Raw genomic sequence first — 16,740 nt, 5'->3', positions numbered from 1 at the left:
GGGGGGAGGGGGAGGAGGACGGTGGGCGGCTCCCCTGGGTCCTAGAGGCAATTCTGCTGCGGCGGGCAAGGCAGCCGTGTCACCCAAGGTTCGAATCCCCGCTTCGGAAGCAGGAGCTTCGGGGCGCTGGCGCCCTGTTCTTCTTGCTGGGTTGCGGATTTCGTGGTCAGCCTCCGTTGAGCCTGAGTCTTTAGGCTCCAGCGCTTGTCTCCTCTGGGGTGTGTGTCGGTGCTGGGAGCTGGGGTGTGGGGGCCGAAGCTGTGCCGCCTGCCCTCTGCAGGAGAGGGGGCTTCAGCTTGCAAAGGGTCATCTCCTCGAGGAGCCCCAAGGCTCCTTGGAATGGCAGGTGGTGCCACCTGGCTTCCCTCACTGAGGAACACACTGAGGGTCTGAAGGGAGAAGGCACTTGCCTGGGATCACGCGCAGATGGGGGCAGTGCTGGGCCTTCAGTCTCAGGCAGGGTCTTGCAGTTCCCTCAGCAGCAACGTGACCTGAGCCTTCGTGGTGCCTCGGCCTCACTTTCCCATTCTGTACCCAGGTGCCCCTGACCTCAGAGCAGGTGGCTTCGTGCTCGGGTACTGCCCTCTGGAGCCCCCAGGAGCCCATCTGTGTCTTTGGGGGGGGGGACAGGGTCCCGCCATCACCTCGTCTGCTCTGTCCAACTTTCTGCCTGGGACAACGACTTCAGGGTACTTGTCAGGATTACTCAGGCTCAGTGACGGACATCCCAGCACGGGGTCAGCAGTGCTGCTGCAGATCCGGGCACCTGCTGGTGGGCTGGCCCAGTAGTGCCTCTGCGTGTAGCTGCTGGGCACACACCCTGATCCAGGGAATCTTCTGAGCCCCTGCTGGGGAGGGCGAGGGGCGGGGCGGGGCGGGGCAGACGCAACCCGGCTGTGCGCTTCTGTGTGAGGGCAGGATGAGTGAGGGAGTCTCCTGTCCCAGCTGGGGCCTGCTGCACGGCCACTCCCCCTTCAGTCCCCGTACCCACCTCCCACCGCGGCCGTGTCCCCTCCCACTGATTTTCATTTGCCATCACAGGTAGGCTCGCCCAGCGTCCGGCCTGTCCTCTTTCCTCTTCCCGATGCCCTACCAAGTTGGCCTTCAAGGCCTCTCCTGTGCTTGGGAGGGAGCGGACAGTTTCCCGTCAGGCAGAAAGTGGGGCTTGACCAAATGTGTAATGAGGACCGAACGCGGGCCGCCAGGCACTCACGGGCAGCAGAACTGCCCTGTGAAGGTCCCTCTTGGGGAGTCCCTGTGCCCATGGGTGGTGCCCACTGCCGCTGCTGCCTGCCGGTGCGCAGGGAGTGGGCAGCACGGTGACTGGGGCAGCCAAGCGCCTGAGCTCCGGATTCGGCCTCCTCTGCCACCTGCCAGCTGGGCCACCTTGGGTCAGCTGCTTACCCTCCCCGACCTTCAGCCCCGCTGTCTGTAAAGTGGGGGCGCTGTGTGTGACTGGTGGGGCTCCTGGAAGGAGTGAGACCAGAGCTGTGAAGTGGTGTGCCTAGACACAGAGTGGACCCTCAGTCCTGCCCAGGTGGTACTAGAGGGGGGGCCCTGGCAGGTGGGCAGCTGACAAACGGGTAGCTAACAGTTGAGCTGATGTCAGACGAGGAAGATGAGAAGGGGGTGATGGGGGGACGGAGCGATGGAGGACTGTTATCTTTTGCTCCCCAGCCCCATCCATGCTTGTCTGCACACAGCTTTTATTTGATGTCAGACAGATCAGAGCAACTTTTAACAATAGGAGTTTTCACACACACACACACACACACGCACGCACACACACACGGACACACACACACACACACACACACAGACGTGCACCTCCCGCCCCAGCTTCCCTCTTGAGCATTTAGTCCCTCTGGTCTCTGGGGCCAGCAGGCGGGAAGGCCAGTGAGTGAGGGGGAGTGGTGCCCCCGTTGTCAGACCTGCACCCTCAATTTGTCGCAGGCCTTACCCGGCCCAGCCATTGCCCTGTATCCTGCCTTTGCCCAGAATGAGCAGTTCTCAAACTTCTCAGACTTCGCGTGCAGGCCTGCTCCCAAGACCCCAGTTCAGTGGGTCTGGGATGGGGCCTGGGAGCCTGTTTAAGCTCCTCCCCCAGAGGGTACTGAGACACACCCTCCGAAAGTGACAATGGCTGAAGGAGCAGGGTACCCCTGAGGTCTAAGGGTGCAATCCTGGCCCAGTCGCCCTGGGGTCCTGCAGGTGTGGTCTGGGGACACAGGAGTAGTCGGTCAGTGAGGAGGGTACTCTGTGTGGGGGCTGGGGCACATTTTCCGTTCTGTTCCCTGCAGCCCTCCCCAGAGTTTGCCCTGGTCCCTGTACCCTCTGCAAACGGGGCTGGTTTTGTTCCCAGGCCTGGATGCATTCAAGAGCCCAGGCAGTTGGAGACCCAGCTGACCCCCTGACTCTGCCGGCGGCACATGCCATCCCTGACACCTTCGTTCTTGGTTACCCTCTCCAGTGGGGCGCCCACTGCCGCCAGCTGGCCTCCCGACACCCTGACTGCCGGCACGTTTGCAGGCTTCCACAAGGGGGCGCCTGAGACCACCACTCGCACTCCGCCCAGTCAGGGAGGGGGTGGCCGGGCGCGCAGGGCCCTGGGGGTCAGGGATGCCAGTGGAGTCTGAGACCGTCAGAAGTGGGGGCACTGACCAGGAAGGGTTGCCTACGTGCAGCAGGGGTGGCGACTGCGCTGGGCCGGAGTCTGAGTCAGCCCTGCCTCCCCTGCCTCTGAGAACTCTACTGCCCCCCAAAGGAGCAGACGCTGGGGTGAGGGTCGAACGCCAGGACTAGCTGGTCATTTCTGAGATGGGTGGAGATGGAGGGGTCCAAGTGGCCAGCCAAAGACCCCCTCTTGGCCTTTCCAGCCCCTGTGGAGATGGTCCAGGTCCCGGTCCCCTCCTGCCCTGTGCTGGGCTGTCAGTTGGGTGTGGTGCCCCCGGGAGCAGCTAAGTCTCCTCCCAGCTGCCGTTGCTTGGTGGGGGGCTGCCGTCCTCAGGGTCCCTTGGGCTCCCGGACCCCTCGTGTGCTGTCAGGGGCTCCCCCGGATTCCTTCTCCCTGGGGGTGGCTTCTTGGAGGCTGTGGAGAGTAGACCGAGGTTAGGTGGCAGGCAGCAGTCTGTGTCCCCCTCGCAGTGATGCTGGGTTCTTGCCCAGGGCCCTGTGGGCAGCGTTTGGGCAGGGGGAGCTGATGCGTTCCTGGAGGCACCAGACACCGGCGCGGGGCTGGTCTGATTGGAGGGTGGGCTCTCCCCCCAGGCGTGTGACTCAAGACCATGTGGCCCCAGTGCCTCGATGCCTTGCTGAAGGCCCAGGACCTTCTAGATAAATCCCGCTTCTCGGGAAATGCTCTCAGAATCCCTGAGACACTGGTGGGGTGCCTCCACGGGCCTAGGGCGCAGTTGGTCTGTCCTCGGGACCCTCGCAGGTAGGTCCTGCCAAGATGCTGGGCCCTAACGGAACGAGGGCTCTGGGTTGGATAGGCCACGTTGGAATCCTGGCCCCACGTACCAGCCCTGTGGCCTTGGGCAGATTAACTCTTGGGGGTCTTGGTTTTCCCACCTGTGCAACAGTGATGCCCCGTCACTGGGCAGGGTGTTGAGGCCCACAGGCAGTCGATTCCATCTGCCACCTTGAACCTCCGCGTGGGCACAGGACCCAAGGGCGCTGCCCCTGGAGCCAAGCGGTGCCCGCCACAAGCTGGGCGACGCCGCCGTTCTCGCTGACGGGCAGTGTGTGCGTTGCAGGGTTTGGGTGGGTGTCGGCTTGGGAGCCCCTGGGTTCGCCCAGGGAGGAGACCGGGGATGGGACTTGGCTCAGAGCAGAGGGCGCGGTGGATACCCAAGAACCCCTGTGGACTGTGGCCACCAGGACAGTCTCCGAATATGCCGAGCAGGAAGTGCCTTGAAATATGACAGGTGTGCTGGCCTCCTCCATGGCTCGCCCGAGCAAACACAGGCCACTGTCACTTTCCAGGCAACAATGGCACATTGTGGCGGCCACAGCCCAGCCTGCCTACTGCCGGTCTGCTTGCACAAACACCAGGGCGGCCTGTGTTATTAGCTCAGGCTTTCACAGGCTCTCAGCCCAGCTGCCTTTGTGGCCCGACCAGGAAGCGAAAGGTCATTCTGATACCCTCCAGCCGTGGCTCGGCGCTCTCCTGGGAGGGGCCCACAGCACCGCCCCCGGCAAACATTCCAGCAGCCCCCACCACCTCAGTGGGAACAGACACACTCCGCACCCAGAGGCCTGCACCCTCTGTGATGCCCCTCTCTGAAGGTGGACAGGAGGGTCCAGGAGACCCCCGCCATGAGGGGCCAGGAGAGGAGCAGGACTTCCGGGCCACCGGGCTTGGGGGCTGCTGTGGCCCAGGAAGCCCCTTCGCCCTGATGCCAAAGACGGTGATAACAACTGTCCTCAGCCTTATCCCACGGAAATCTCACACTCACTCTGCTACTGCCAACCCCCCCCCCCAACTGCCGGTTCTGGGGGGAAACTGAGGTTCGGGGTGACGGGACTGGCTCAGGCGGGACAGTGAGGCCGAGAAGAGCCAGGATCCACACTGTCCTGACCTGGGTCCCCGCTCAAAGGGGCCTGTGCCAGGGGGAGGTGCCAGGGCTGGTTTCTGTTCTGAGCGGCCACAAAGGTGGGGTGGGGGCGCTGTGCTTCGGCTGCCCCCCACCCCGTCCCGACGGCCCGGTCCCCGCGGTACCTCTGCACCAGGGGCCCGCGGCTCGCTTCCTCTTCTGCTGCAGGCTCTGCCCGCGCTCCTTGGTGCAGAAGCACCTGGGCCCCTCCCGCGGTGTGCTCGGCTTGGCCCCCACCTCGCAGCTCCGGCCCACCTAGGGGTGTGGGGGTGTGGTCAGGACGAGAGCCCTCCCCCGAGCCTGGGGCAGCCCAGGCGGCTCAGCGGCCCCGCCCCACGGAGCGTGCGGCTGGGGATCCACCTCACCTCATCGTCCGAGGTGTCTGACTCGTCCAGGTCGTCCGACTCCAGCCACTGCACTTGGGCCTTGCTGAGCTCTGCAGGACGCAGGGTGTGGGTCAGGCCGGGGTGGGGGGCCCTGGAGTCTAGCGGATGCACAGGCCTTTCTAGCAGGCCGGACTAAGAGTGGCAACTGCAGACGAGGACACTGAGACACCGAGGGGCGGAGTAACCTTCCCAGCATCTCCGGGACCCTCTGCCGCGGCCCCACCTGCTGGGCTATCCCCAGGCTTGGTAGCTGTGTGACGGGGAGCTCGGTACCTGCCCTGCAGCCCTAATTGCTAGGATGGTCTTCCCTTCACTGCCTATGATCAGAGGTGTGCCTGCCCTGGGCCCCTAAGTCTTTTCTGGGACTGCAGCTGGGGTGCCAAGCCCTAGACCCAGGGTTTGGCAGAGCAGGTCCAGGGGGCTGAGCTGGGCCCTAGGACGGGCTTCCTCGGCGGCCACTGACCACGGCCCCTCCCGTCCCACTACCGCGCCCAGGTGCTCCTGACCCCAGGCACTCATCCTACCTGGGTGGCCATCAGCATCGGGCCCGTGTGGGTGGGGGGGAGGTTTTGGTCTCCCCCTAGCTTCATCTCCCGTCCCGCTTGGAGAGGGCACGTTGGGGTGGGGCCCTGGAAGAGCTTGGGAGGGATCCTGGGGGGGAAGCGAGGAAGCAGCTGAATTCATCTGAGCCCTGCCCCCAGCCCAGCCTTGGGCACAGCCTAGCAGGCTCTGGCTGACTGCAGCTGGAGGGTAGCATCGCCTCTAGCGTGAATCAGGCAGCCAGGCTGTGCCACTGGGGACCGACCTGACGGAAAGAGGGGGGAGCACGGCCTGGGCCTGGCTGGATGCCGGGCCTGGGTTGGAGGCGCGTGGAGGCCGAGAACAGGGGTGGGCCCCTTACCGCAGGACTTGGGGGTCCTTCTGCCTCTGGAGCTCTGGCTCCCTTGGTGCCATTGCTGAGTCCCCAGGGTACAGGCTGGGCAGGCGGCTCCGCTCCGTGGGGCGACTCTGGGCTGGGGGTGTGGGCAGCTGGGGGGCTGAGTGACCCCGGCTGGTCAGGAGGCTTGGGGGCATCCCGGCCCCGGCCGCGCTCCGAGAGGTCCAGGGGCTTGTCTGGGACATAGTCCTGTGTGGCTGTGGCTTCCTTTCCCCTGGGGCTACCTGGGCCGGTGGGCTGTGCGTGTCCCCCTCCGCACAGGGCTGCCTCGCCCTGGGGGCCTTCTGAGTCAGAGCTGACTGGTGGGGAGGGTGGGGTGCCCCCCGGCGGGGCCGGGCCCCTCAGCCTGGCACTGCCCATCCGCCCCTGTGCCCGCAGCTGCTGTCCCTCCAGCCGAGGGTGTCGCATGTCCACTGGGCCCCCCGGGAGGCCCAGCGGGCCCACGGGCTCCTCCCAGGCCTCTGCCTCTCCAGCCTTCAGGCCCTGGGGCCGGGGGCTGCTGGGGGCTGAGGCGGGGACTTGGGGGCCGCCGTGGGGGCTCTGAAGGTGCAGGGCCAGGTGGCGGTTCAGGAGGCAGAGGCGGTCAGCCCGGAGGGAGCGCTTCAGGGACTCGTAGGTCATGACCGGGTGCCGGGTGGCCCTCAGAAAGCTGCAGGGAGAGGAGAAGCCCTGGGTTAGCCCCCATTTCACAGCCCAGCTGCCCCAGCTCGCAAGGCAGGCCCGCGCGCACGGTCGTGGAGGGGCCAGAAGTGACCTGGGGCCCGGGGCTCTGCGGAAGGAGCTGCACACGGAGGTCTTTCTCTCTTCCCGGCCTTAGCTGCCTGCTCCGGCCCCACGATCCCTGTGTCCCGACCACACGATGCTCTCAGACACTGAGGATGGTCGGTCTTAGACCACTTCCGAGAGGGTTCCCGGGGCTCAGTCCCCATCTGCTACCCCCACACCCCCCTCCCCACGTCCTGGCCGCCTCCTGAAAAGTGGGACCAGATTTGGAGACCGGGCGCTCTGCTGGGGTGGCGGTGGCGGGGCCTCACCTGTCCAGGGGGAGGCTGTGCTCATTGGGTGGGCTGGGGGGGCTGCTCCCGGTGAGCGGCAGTGCGGGTGTCCCGTTGGTGGAGCCCCGGTCAGCAGAGCATGCCTGGGACCCAGGCCGCACCACGGCGATGGTCCCGTGCAGCTGGTTGGAGATCCGCTGGGGGCTCTGCGCCGGGTGGACGCGTCAGCCTGGGCGGGGGCGGCTGCCGGCCTCTGCCCTTGTCCTCTGTGACTTTGGGCAAGTTAGCCGCCCGCTCCGAGCCTCGCCTCCACCCAGCAGTCCCTGGCTGGCCCACCTGCCGCGTGGGGCCGGGCGCCGCGCCCGGCACAGAGCCTGGGGCTGCCTGGAAGAGGGGAGCAGGCTTGGGGGCCTTCGTGCTCACCGTGTCTGGGGCCCGCGTCTCGGGCAGGCTGGCGCTTGGGGAGATTTTGGCTACTGGAGGTGTCCTGTACCCCGTGGACTTTTCTGTGGGAAGAGAAGCAATGGGCAGGGCCGGTTAGGAGGCACTCAGAGGCGTGGGCAGCTCCGTCCTCCAGCCAGAGGGCCCCTCAGTGGTGCCCAACTTTCTGGCCTCTTGTCCGTCACAGCACCTCCCCTCTGGGGACTCCCACCTGGATGGTCGTCCTCGGCCTCCTCATGGCCTCCCGATGTCTTCTCGATGGCGGCCTTCCGAGCGCCCGGGGAGGGGAGTGGTAGGGGTGAGGGGGGGTCTGAGGCACCCTCCCTGTATTGGGGCTTGAGCCTGACTCCGGAGGGGAGGCAAAGACAGGGAGGGTGAGCAAGGGCGGTGCCAGGACCAGGAAGGCCAGGGCGCACCCTCCTGGGGGACAAGCCACCCCTGCGGGGACACTCAGGTGACCAGGAAAGCACTCGCTCTTGACATTGCCTGAGACTCCGCCGTCCGTGGCTCCGCAGGGCTAAGACCTTGATGGCTGCCGCGGGTGTTGGGGACCCAGCTCAGTTTCTAGGGTGTCCCCCAGGCCCCCACTTGTTGGACTATGAGAGGTTAGGAGTCTGTGCCGTGGGGATGGCCTGTGGGGACCCCCCGGGGTCCTGTGCCCTCCTCTCTGCACCAGTGGCGGGGGCCTCCCATGGGGGGGGTTTGGGGAGTGCGGGTGCTCACCTCCCCCACTCACCGTGGGCCCCGAAGCCGCTTTATCTCCTCCTTCAACGTCTCGTTTTCCCCCTGCAGCCGGTTCAACTCGTTGGCTGCAAAATGCACTGATCAGTGAAGAACCGGGGGAGGAGAGGCAGGGCAGGGGCAGGGTCCCCACAACACCAGGGAAGTCCCCCTCCTTGGCCTGTCTCCCAGCTGTGACTCCAGCACTCGGCCCGGGGTCTGGCAGCCCACAGGCGCCCCGTAAGTGCTTGCTGTGTGAGTGCGTGGTGGGACCCTACTGAGTAAACAGCACCAGGCTGTGGAGGCCGTCAAAAGTGGTGGGGACCCCCCCCCCAGCAATGAAGTTTGTCCCTGGGGCGCCCCCTGGGGGACAGGCGGCTTGTCCTCCTCATTGGCAGGTGGGGGCTCCGGACTCCGTGGGACTGTCCTCATCACAGGAAGGAGGGGTTGCGTCCCGAGGTCGGGGGCACCCCCAGCCCAGGTGACTGACCAGTGAGGGACATGCCGGGGCCCGCTGGGGCTTTTCTGTATCACTGTCTGTTTCCCCGAGACCCCCATGTCAGGCCGAGCAGGTCCTGGGGGGTCCCTGGGCCCCCTGGGGGGGCGACCGAGAGGTGCAAGGTAACGGGCCAGGGCTCCCTGAGGAGGACAGGGTGGGGCGGAGCAAGGTGCAGGGTGACAGGGGCGGGGCTCACTGAGGAGGACGGCGTGCTGCAGGTTCTGGAGGAGCGAGTTCTCGAACTCCTGCTGCTTCTTCCTGGCCAGCTCCTGGGTGACCATGCAGCGGTCGCACAGGCCAGCTCGCAGCCTGCGGTGTGGGGCGGGGGCGAGAGGCCGCTCTCAGGACGGAGACCGGGGCCCCCAGAGGGGGCCGGGGCCCTCGTCGCCCTGCTCCGGGGACGCGGCCCTGCCTTCCCCTGACTGCGGAAGCCCCGGCACGTGGGCTAAGCCTTCCCTGTTCTGCCGAGCGTGAGAAGGAGCCGCGGAAGTGCCTCTTACTCAGGGCTCGGGCGGCACCGCCTGGCTCGGTCCCCCAGAGCGCGAGGCCTCCCGGCGGTCCGCTTGCCCTCCCGCCCCACCCCTGTCCACTCACCTGTTCTCCAGCGCCCGCACGTTCTCCTTCAGCGCCTTCTGCTGCTCCCTGAGCTGATGGTTCTTGGTGCAGAGCTCTTCCACCCTCTGGGCGTCCCTGTGGGGGGCGAGCCGAGGCCGCGGGTTCTGCTCTGCCCGGGAGGCCCCTCCTGCCGGGGTGAGTCCCGGGCCGGGTCCTGCGGGGTGCACCTGCTGGGAACGCTAGTAGGGCCCGGCCTTACGAGGGCGGTGCTGGCCCAGCGGCCCAAACGCGAGCGTTCGTGGCCACCTTGGTGACCGGCCGCGTCCACGCGCTGCTGGCGGTGGCACAGAAGTGCGGCCGTCTGTGAAGTGGCGATGTGAAAACCTGCCCCGCGGGCCCTGGGGGTCTCACTGTTGGTGCCCTGGGTGCCCCGAGCGGATACGGCTTGCCCCCCCCCCCACCGGAGGTCCCCTGTTCGCTCGGCGGGGCTTGGAGGTTCCAGTCCTGGCTCCAGCAGCTACTCGAGCACGGCTTCGGACCGGTGACTCAGCCCCGCCCCCAGCCCCGAGCCTCAGTTTCCCCTTCTGCATCGCTGGATGGGGGCAGCGTTAGCGCCCTGGACTGTGGTCATTGTGTTTCCCGCTGGTTTCCCACCGGGCCAGGGTCTGTCCTGACTCACCGGCATCTCTCGGAGTTCAGCTCCAGGAGTTTATTCTGCAGACCTAGGGGAGCCAGGAAAGGGGTGGGGGTCACCTCCTGTCCCTGGCTGTCAGGCAGGGCCCTCTGCGGACCCCCACCACCTGCCTGGACCCCCTCACTGATTCCCCAAGGCCATCCCACCGGGCCGAGTCCTTGAGGGGTGTTTTCTGGGGGCACAGCCAGTGTGGAAATAAAACACGCTCTCTGGGGAAGCCCTTGCCACTGGGCTGGAGTCTGACTTGGGCCCACGCAGTCCCCACCTCTCCAGGTCACCGGGGAAGAGATCCGGGCCCCTCGGGCCCTCGGGGTGGTGTGTGAGGGCTGTGGGCCGGCCGAGAGTGAGGGGAGTACGCTGGCCCCAGCCCCGTGATGGGGGGTGGAGTGGACAGGCCTGTGGGCTGGGGCAGATCTTGGCCTCGGGGGTCCTGTCGGGGAGCAGGATCTCAGCTCTAAACCCTGGAATGCTCTGGATGGGCCTCCATCCATCCCTGGAGGTGGGCAACCACACGGCTGTGGGCCGCCAGCACCCCTGCCCCGCCCTGGGTGAGGGGCTCATCTCAACCCAAGCGTCTGGCTTTCTGTTGGAGGCCTGGCTTTTTATTTCTGCTCTGCTGTCGGCTGACCCTTTGGGAGAACACCTTCCAGGGCCACACTCAGGGATGCTGATCTGAGGCTGGGCGCCTGCCTCCTCTGGGCTCTGGGTCAGGACTCCCCGTCTGGGCCTGGAAGGCAGGGCCCCCAGGTCTGGCAAGATTTGGAGGTTCGTGGAGGAGCACCCCGACCTGGCCCAGGTGAGGGCTGTGGACACCCGCCCCCCGTGGCACTCACCCCGGACCTCGTTCTCATGGACGTCCTTCAGCCTGTTCAGTGACTCCATGAAGCTCTCCATGGCTCCCGAGGGCTCTGGCCCAGGCCCCTCTGTGCTCAGGGTACAGGGAATGGCCCCCTGGCCTCTACCGCCCCTCTGTCCCCAGCCTGTAGAGGAAGGCGTGGGGAGAGGTCACTCTGGCTGGGGAAGGGTCTGTGTATGCAGGCGCAGATCCACAGAAACACACACACCAGCCTCGTCTGCCCAGGGAAGCGGGCCCCGTACTGAGAGGCCACAGGGTCCTGGGGAGGGGGCAGGAATCCCGCTGACTGCTGGCCCCACCCCCTCCTCCCCACAGGTCCTCAGAGGTACTTGGTTGGGCCGTGCACACCTGGAGGGTCCACTGCCTGAGATCAGAATTGAGGGGCCCCGGGGGCTGGGGCCTGGATGCCCTTGCCCTCCCTCCCTTCCAGGCCTTTCTGGGCCCCGGGCAGCCTGGAGAGGTCTCTGGCGGGCGGGCAGCTGGGAGGAGTGGGCTCACAGGGCCGTGGGTCCCCATGCCACCCCCCACCTCCCCTCGCCTGCCACTGCCCCTGTGGCCACAGACTGGTCCCAGGCCCGGGAGGCTGGGCCACAGGTCAGGAGGCCGGGCCAGGCCTGGTGTGCAGTGGCTCTCGGCACCCATTACATGCCCTGTTAACCCGTGAGCTGGTTGCAACATGCAGAGCCCTTCTGGGAAGGTCTCTCTTCCAGGTGCTTCTCTGAGGGGAGGGGGCACTGCCAGTTGCTGGAGCGAGTGCGGGCCTCCGACCCAGACCTCTGCTCTGGGCTGCCACGCGTTCAGGCTGCACTCCGTCCTGGGCCAGGCGGGGCGCCGTGCACGCCCTGTGTGTGCGTGTGGTGTGCGCACTGCACGTGTGGTATGTGTGTACGTGTATGTGCGTGTACTGTGCACGAGTACTGTGCACACCCGTGTACTGTGCACGAGCACTGCACGTGTGGTGTGTGCCTGTATGTGTGTGTGCCATGCTGTGTGTGCATGTATTGAGGGGTGCTGAGGCCCCAGCGCCCCTTCTCCCTGAGTTCGCCCCGAGTAATTGTGGATGGTCATCTGGACTCTGGCCTGTGTTTACCCAGGCTGCTGCCAGCCCCGCGGGACGGACGAGGCCCCGCCGGACGGACTCTTCCAAAGGAACGGACTCTTCCCAGGTGCACCTGGGGCCGGACCCCACCCTCTTCCTCTGGAGCTCACCTCCAGGCCAGGGGAGGTGGCCTCTTCTGGGCTTCAGCCCAAGGAGCCCTGGGGTCCGTTGGACCCCGCAAGCAGGTGGCTGAGCTCCTGGTGCTCCTGGCCCGTCTCCTGCTGGCATCCCACAGCCGCCTGCCGGCCTCCTACATCCACCCAGACCCCACCTTCCCTCTCCTGCTACGCCCACGGGGGCCCAAGTCACCCCCCTTCCCATGAGGACACACTCTCTGCACAGCACTGGGCCCTTCGAGGCCCTCGAAGCCTCCGCTCGAAGCTGTCCGTGGCCCCATCACACCAGGCTGTGCCCGAGCCCTTGCCCTGGCGGCCCAAGGGAGCGCCGTCTCATCCCGTTTGCGCTGACGATACGCACACGAGTGTTTGCAGCAACGCCCACCGAACAGCCCCCCGCTGGGAACCCCCACGTGCCACTGCCAGTGTCCCTGCTGGGAGGGGTGGCGGCTGCCCCCAGGGGCCGTCATGCTGTGCCACCGCGTGATGGAAGCCGGACCGGAAGGCCGGCCCGACTGGCGATTCTGGTTCACAGAGCACAGAAGAGGCACGATGCTCTGAGCTCCTGGAGTTGGGGGTGGAAGCCAGGAGTGTCCTTGACTGTGACCCCAAGAGAACCCAGGGGTCGGGGCCAGCCGGAGGCTTCTGAAGCTGCCTGAGGGAGACTGGACCATGGAGTGTGGCTCTCAGCAGCCTCTTTGGACCTGAGGTCAAGCATCAAAGCACCAGGAAGCCTCGGCCGGAGGACGCGGTGACATCCGCTGGCCTGCACTGGCTGTGGGAACCCACTGAACAGGGCTGGACGCAGGTGCTGGGATGCTGGGGCCCCTTAGCTTGTTCTGAGGGCCCGCCTGGGCTCTGGGCCACCCCCAAGTGATGGCCAGGGGCACGGGGGTGGCTGCTCGGTGGCTGCGTGTTGAGTGGAGGTGACAAGAGTTTAGGAGGGGCCCCACCTCGAGGCTGGGGGCTGGAGCTCCCCTGGTGAGGTTAGGAGACAAGACCTGAGATTCTAGGGGCCGGGAGAGGCCAGTGCTCGAGCGAGGCCTTAATGCCAGTCCCGGCCTGCTGTCCAAAGGGGGAAACCGAGGCCCAAAGAGATCACGTCATGCTCCCCAGCCACCCGGAGGAAGTGGAGCTGGGGTTTGAACCGGCTCCGGGGTCCGTGGATGCTGTGCCCTGCCCCGCACGCACCGCTGGCTCGTTCCCTTGTGGCCCCGCAGTGCTGGCTGGGGGGCTTTTAATCGTGCAGCAGGGCCCCCGGAGCCACACAGTGAGCGGGGGCCTCTGCAGACTCAGGCCTCGTCGCGAGGCTGGGCGAGGAGCGCCAGGCAGGGGCTGAGTCGCGGTGCTTGAAATTCCACCCAGACCTGCCAGACAGGCCCGCGCCTGGTCCACAGGGAGCTGCCCGAGGGAGCCTCTGGTGCCCACAGGCCTGGGAGCAGCCCTGCACCCTGAGCCTGAGCGGGAGGTGGCCCAGGGTCCCCACGACGACACCAGGGTGACGACGCAGGGCCGGTGGACCCCGTTCCCCCCACCTCAGGGCCCCTCAGGCCCCACCTGACGGGAGGAGATGGTCTCTTGCACGCGGGGCAGGGCATAGCAGCGACACAGGGCAAGTTGTCCTGGTAGCTGGAAACAGAGCTGGAAGGGGTGCATCATGCGGCAGCCTCCCCTCCCCTCCCCTCCCCTCCCCTCCCCTCTCATCTCCTCCCCTCTCCCGGGGAGGCCCAGAGCCATCCAGCTCATGGGTGACAGTGTTGCAGGGATTGTGTGACCTCCCCGGGGGGGCAGGTGACAGCACATCTGGCTTAGGCAGAGTGGACAGACTCGGTCTTCTGGTGTAGACCCTGTCCTGGCCTCCACTCTCCTGGAGGGGGGAGGGTCTAAGGAAGGGGCAGGAGGTGGAGGCAGGTGGTCCCCACCTGCCTGGAGCCAGCTCTCCCCAGCAGCTGCTCCGCGTTTTGCCGGGAGTGCCCGCAGGTGGGGGGCTGGGCCCCGGTCTCTGGGCCCGGGCGGCCTGTGCACAGGAGGGGGTGGCCTGAGTTGCTGGCCGGGGTGTGGTGGGGACAGAGGCCTGAGCTCTGCTCCTCGGGGCCCGTGGACACTCTGGACGCCTGTACTGGAAGGTCTCTGCTGGGGCTGAGCCCCCGGAAGGAGCAGGCTCCTTTCTATCTATCTAGGGACAGCTGTCCAGGTGACATCTTCCAGAGGACGCGTGTCCAGGCAACGCACGTCCAGCCGAGGACCTGGCAGTGGAGTGCTCAGCTGAGTGCAGACGGAGACCCTGTGTCCACTGCCCGCTGTCCCTCCACCAGCACCTCCCTCACGTGGCCCCCAGGTGGCTGATAGTGCCACGTACGGGGGTGCCTCCTCTCTCAGACAAGCACGCATCCTACTGCCACAAAGACCCTTCGCCAGAGGGCAGGATCCCCCGGCCCCAAGTTCAGGGGAGAGGCCTCAGACTCCACCAGGTGCACACCTGCATCCTTGGACAGCTGTCCAGTGTGTGGACGCTTCGGGTCCCCTGGGTCTTGGTGGCTGTGTCCAGGGGAGGTGCCATCTGGCCCCCTCGCACAGAAGAGAGTGCCCAGGCCCCGGGAGAGGGCCGGCCACACACACACGGGAGCCCCATGACCTTCCGAGAAGGTGCTGGGCGTCCGGGTCTGCAGACTCAGGGCTGAGCCTCAGAGCGCATAAGAGGCTGCAGTGTCTCCATCCACCCTCTCTGGGGGGCCTCGGTGGTGACGGGCAAAGCCTCTTCCGTGGCAACTTTGGCCAAGTCGCCCGCCTGGCTGTGCCTCCGTGTCCCTGTCCCTGACACAGACGGTGGGCATGTATCTTGACCTGGGTTCCCGGAGGCACCAGAGGCCGTGCCACCTTGGGCTGTCGGGTCTCCTCGGGTGTGGTGGGCGCTCCGGGGACCGGGCGGCTGGCTGGCGGTCAGGGGCCAGCCTGTGCGCCGGGCACCTGTCGGGAGCTTCCCGTGCAACGACTCATTGGGTCTCACGCTCACCCATGGAGTAGCTGTGGCAACCCCATTTTATAGTTGAGGAAGCTGAGGCTCAGAGTGAGGTCCCCAGCTTGCAAGGGACAAAGCCAGGGCACAAACCCATGGCCTGGGTCTCCTGATAGCTCCTGGGCCAGTTTATGCCCAGAGGGGCGTCACTGCCCGGTGGTTTCTAACATCACCTGTGCCACACGTGTGTGACGCCCGCACGCACACAGGGAGGCGACAGCATCCCGACAATATCCTAACACGCCTTCCTGCGCACCCCGACACACAAACCCCACGCACGCGGTGCCGCCCTCAGTCACCCGCCCGGCCGCACACGCGGCCCTGCACAGGCCCGGGGAGAGCCGCACGCGCCGACGCACGCACACAGGTCCGTGTAGCCGCGTACCCCACGTGTGCACACACGCACGCATGCACGCTCAGGGGAACAAGGCAGGTGTGTGCTTGCTTGGCGGGCTGAGGTTTTGCTTTGCGGCTCAGGTAACAGCGGGCCCTGCAACCTGACTCCTGGAGGATGGGCTGGCCCTCTGTGGCTGTGCCTTCCCGGGCTTCCTCCCTGAGGCCTGGTCAAGGGAGACTGCGCGGGACGCGCGTCCCTGTTTGTGGCTGCTTTTCGGGCGCCGCTGAGTGTCCCAGGGTGCCCAGCACTGCACCGGGGGGGGGGGGGGAAGGTGGCGCTGCGTACGACCCCCACCCCCATGGCTGCGCCCCTCTGCCCTGTGGGGGTCCAGGCGGTGGGGCAGGTCCAGGATGGGGTGCCGGCCAGCGGCCCATTCCTGGTGCCCCTGGATCCCCACCAGACGACGACTTCCCAGAGTTCTCTGCACCCCGTCCCTCTGCCCAGGAAGCCCACTGGGCCTCCTCCCCCGGCCCCCTCGGCCAGGGGCCCCAGGGCAGGTGGCTGTGCCTCTAATGCCCGTCCGGCAGACCCCCCCGCTCCTGCTCAGGGAGCAGGGGCTGGGCACCCCAGGGACCCCAGCCCCCTCCTTTCCCTCCCCCGTTGTTGGAGCTGCGAACCCTGGGGTCCCCAGGTACTCACATGGTCCTTCGCTGCAGCGACCTCCAGCGACCTCGGGCCGAGCCCCAGCGCTCCCCACCTGAGGGAGACAGAAGTGAGCAGTGTGTGAACTTGCACGGGCAACAAGGCACAATTTTGGCCAAACCCGCCGGACAGGTTCTGGGTTCTCTGAGCAGCAAGGAGGCAGAGACTGCCCCAAAGCTGCCAAACGGGCTCTGCCTTCGAACAGAAAGTGGCAAAACGGGTCGGGGCTGAACCACACAGACCCGGGATTGTTTCCCATAATTACCGAGGGGCCAGTTAACAGAATCCGGGGGCCTGGGCCGTGAGGGGAGGGGAGCAGAGGGGGCTGAGGTGGGTGGGGGCCAGAGGCCCCCGGTGTCCCTTTTTTGCCTCGCATCCTGGCTCCCCACGGGCTGACCTTTCCGGCCTCGGTTTCCCGTCTGTACGGCGGGGATAATGGGCGCAGGCATGTTCCTCCCAGAGGTCAGGAGACGGAGATCCAGACCTGTGGTCGGAAGTGTCCCTGCTGCGTCTGGGGAGCCCCTGCGTGGTGGGCGCTCCCAGAGGGCCGGGTGTCCCAGGTCAGGGGCATCTCTGGGCCTCGGGGCAGGTGGAGGTTCTCGGTGAGGCTGGGCCCGGGAGGGGGGCTGCTGCAGTGGGGAGCTCTCCTGAGTTTATTCTCTGTGCTGGGATGTCGTGGCCACGCTCGTGCAGAAACAGGCCGGCCTCTGCTTGCCCCATGACGCGCCCCCTGCACCCCTCGTCCTGCACCTCCTCGCTCCCCCTCCACACGTCCCCTCCATGCTCCCTTGC

General features: G+C 66.5%; 1 protein-coding gene across 1 annotated transcript; it reads right to left on the bottom strand.

The window, feature by feature from the left end:
- Positions 1-1,684: 1,684 nt before the first annotated feature.
- Positions 1,685-16,147, bottom strand: RBBP8NL (RBBP8 N-terminal like). The gene is made up of 14 exons (XM_019826267.3): positions 15,946-16,147; positions 10,656-10,802; positions 9,808-9,850; positions 9,168-9,263; positions 8,770-8,882; positions 8,091-8,163; positions 7,566-7,696; positions 7,337-7,419; positions 6,953-7,119; positions 5,883-6,567; positions 5,506-5,632; positions 4,961-5,031; positions 4,721-4,850; positions 1,685-3,088 (listed from the first exon to the last, which is right to left on the bottom strand). Exons 2-14 carry the CDS (start codon positions 10,714-10,716, stop codon positions 2,958-2,960), a joined length of 1,911 nt encoding a protein of 636 aa, XP_019681826.1. The 5' UTR covers positions 10,717-10,802; positions 15,946-16,147; the 3' UTR covers positions 1,685-2,957.
- Positions 16,148-16,740: the final 593 nt, after the last annotated feature.

Source organism: Felis catus, chromosome A3 (assembly GCF_018350175.1).
Source record: "Felis catus isolate Fca126 chromosome A3, F.catus_Fca126_mat1.0, whole genome shotgun sequence".
Taxonomy (NCBI): Eukaryota; Metazoa; Chordata; class Mammalia; order Carnivora; family Felidae; genus Felis; species Felis catus.
Note: the sequence above shows the minus strand (reverse complement) of the source record. Positions and strands in the feature narration are given on the sequence as shown.

Bases quoted from the DNA above. Each gene is read 5' to 3' on its own strand.
- RBBP8NL (XM_019826267.3), bottom strand. From the start codon at position 10,716: ATGGAGAGCTTCATGGAGTCACTGAACAGGCTGAAGGACGTCCATGAG. The intron at 7,697-8,090 runs GTGAGTGGGGGA...CTCCGGAGTCAG, and splicing joins AAGCGGCTTCGGGGCCCACG to GCTCAAGCCCCAATACAGGG. The intron at 6,568-6,952 runs GTGAGGCCCCGC...CTCTCCCTGCAG, and splicing joins CACAGCCTCCCCCTGGACAG to CTTTCTGAGGGCCACCCGGC.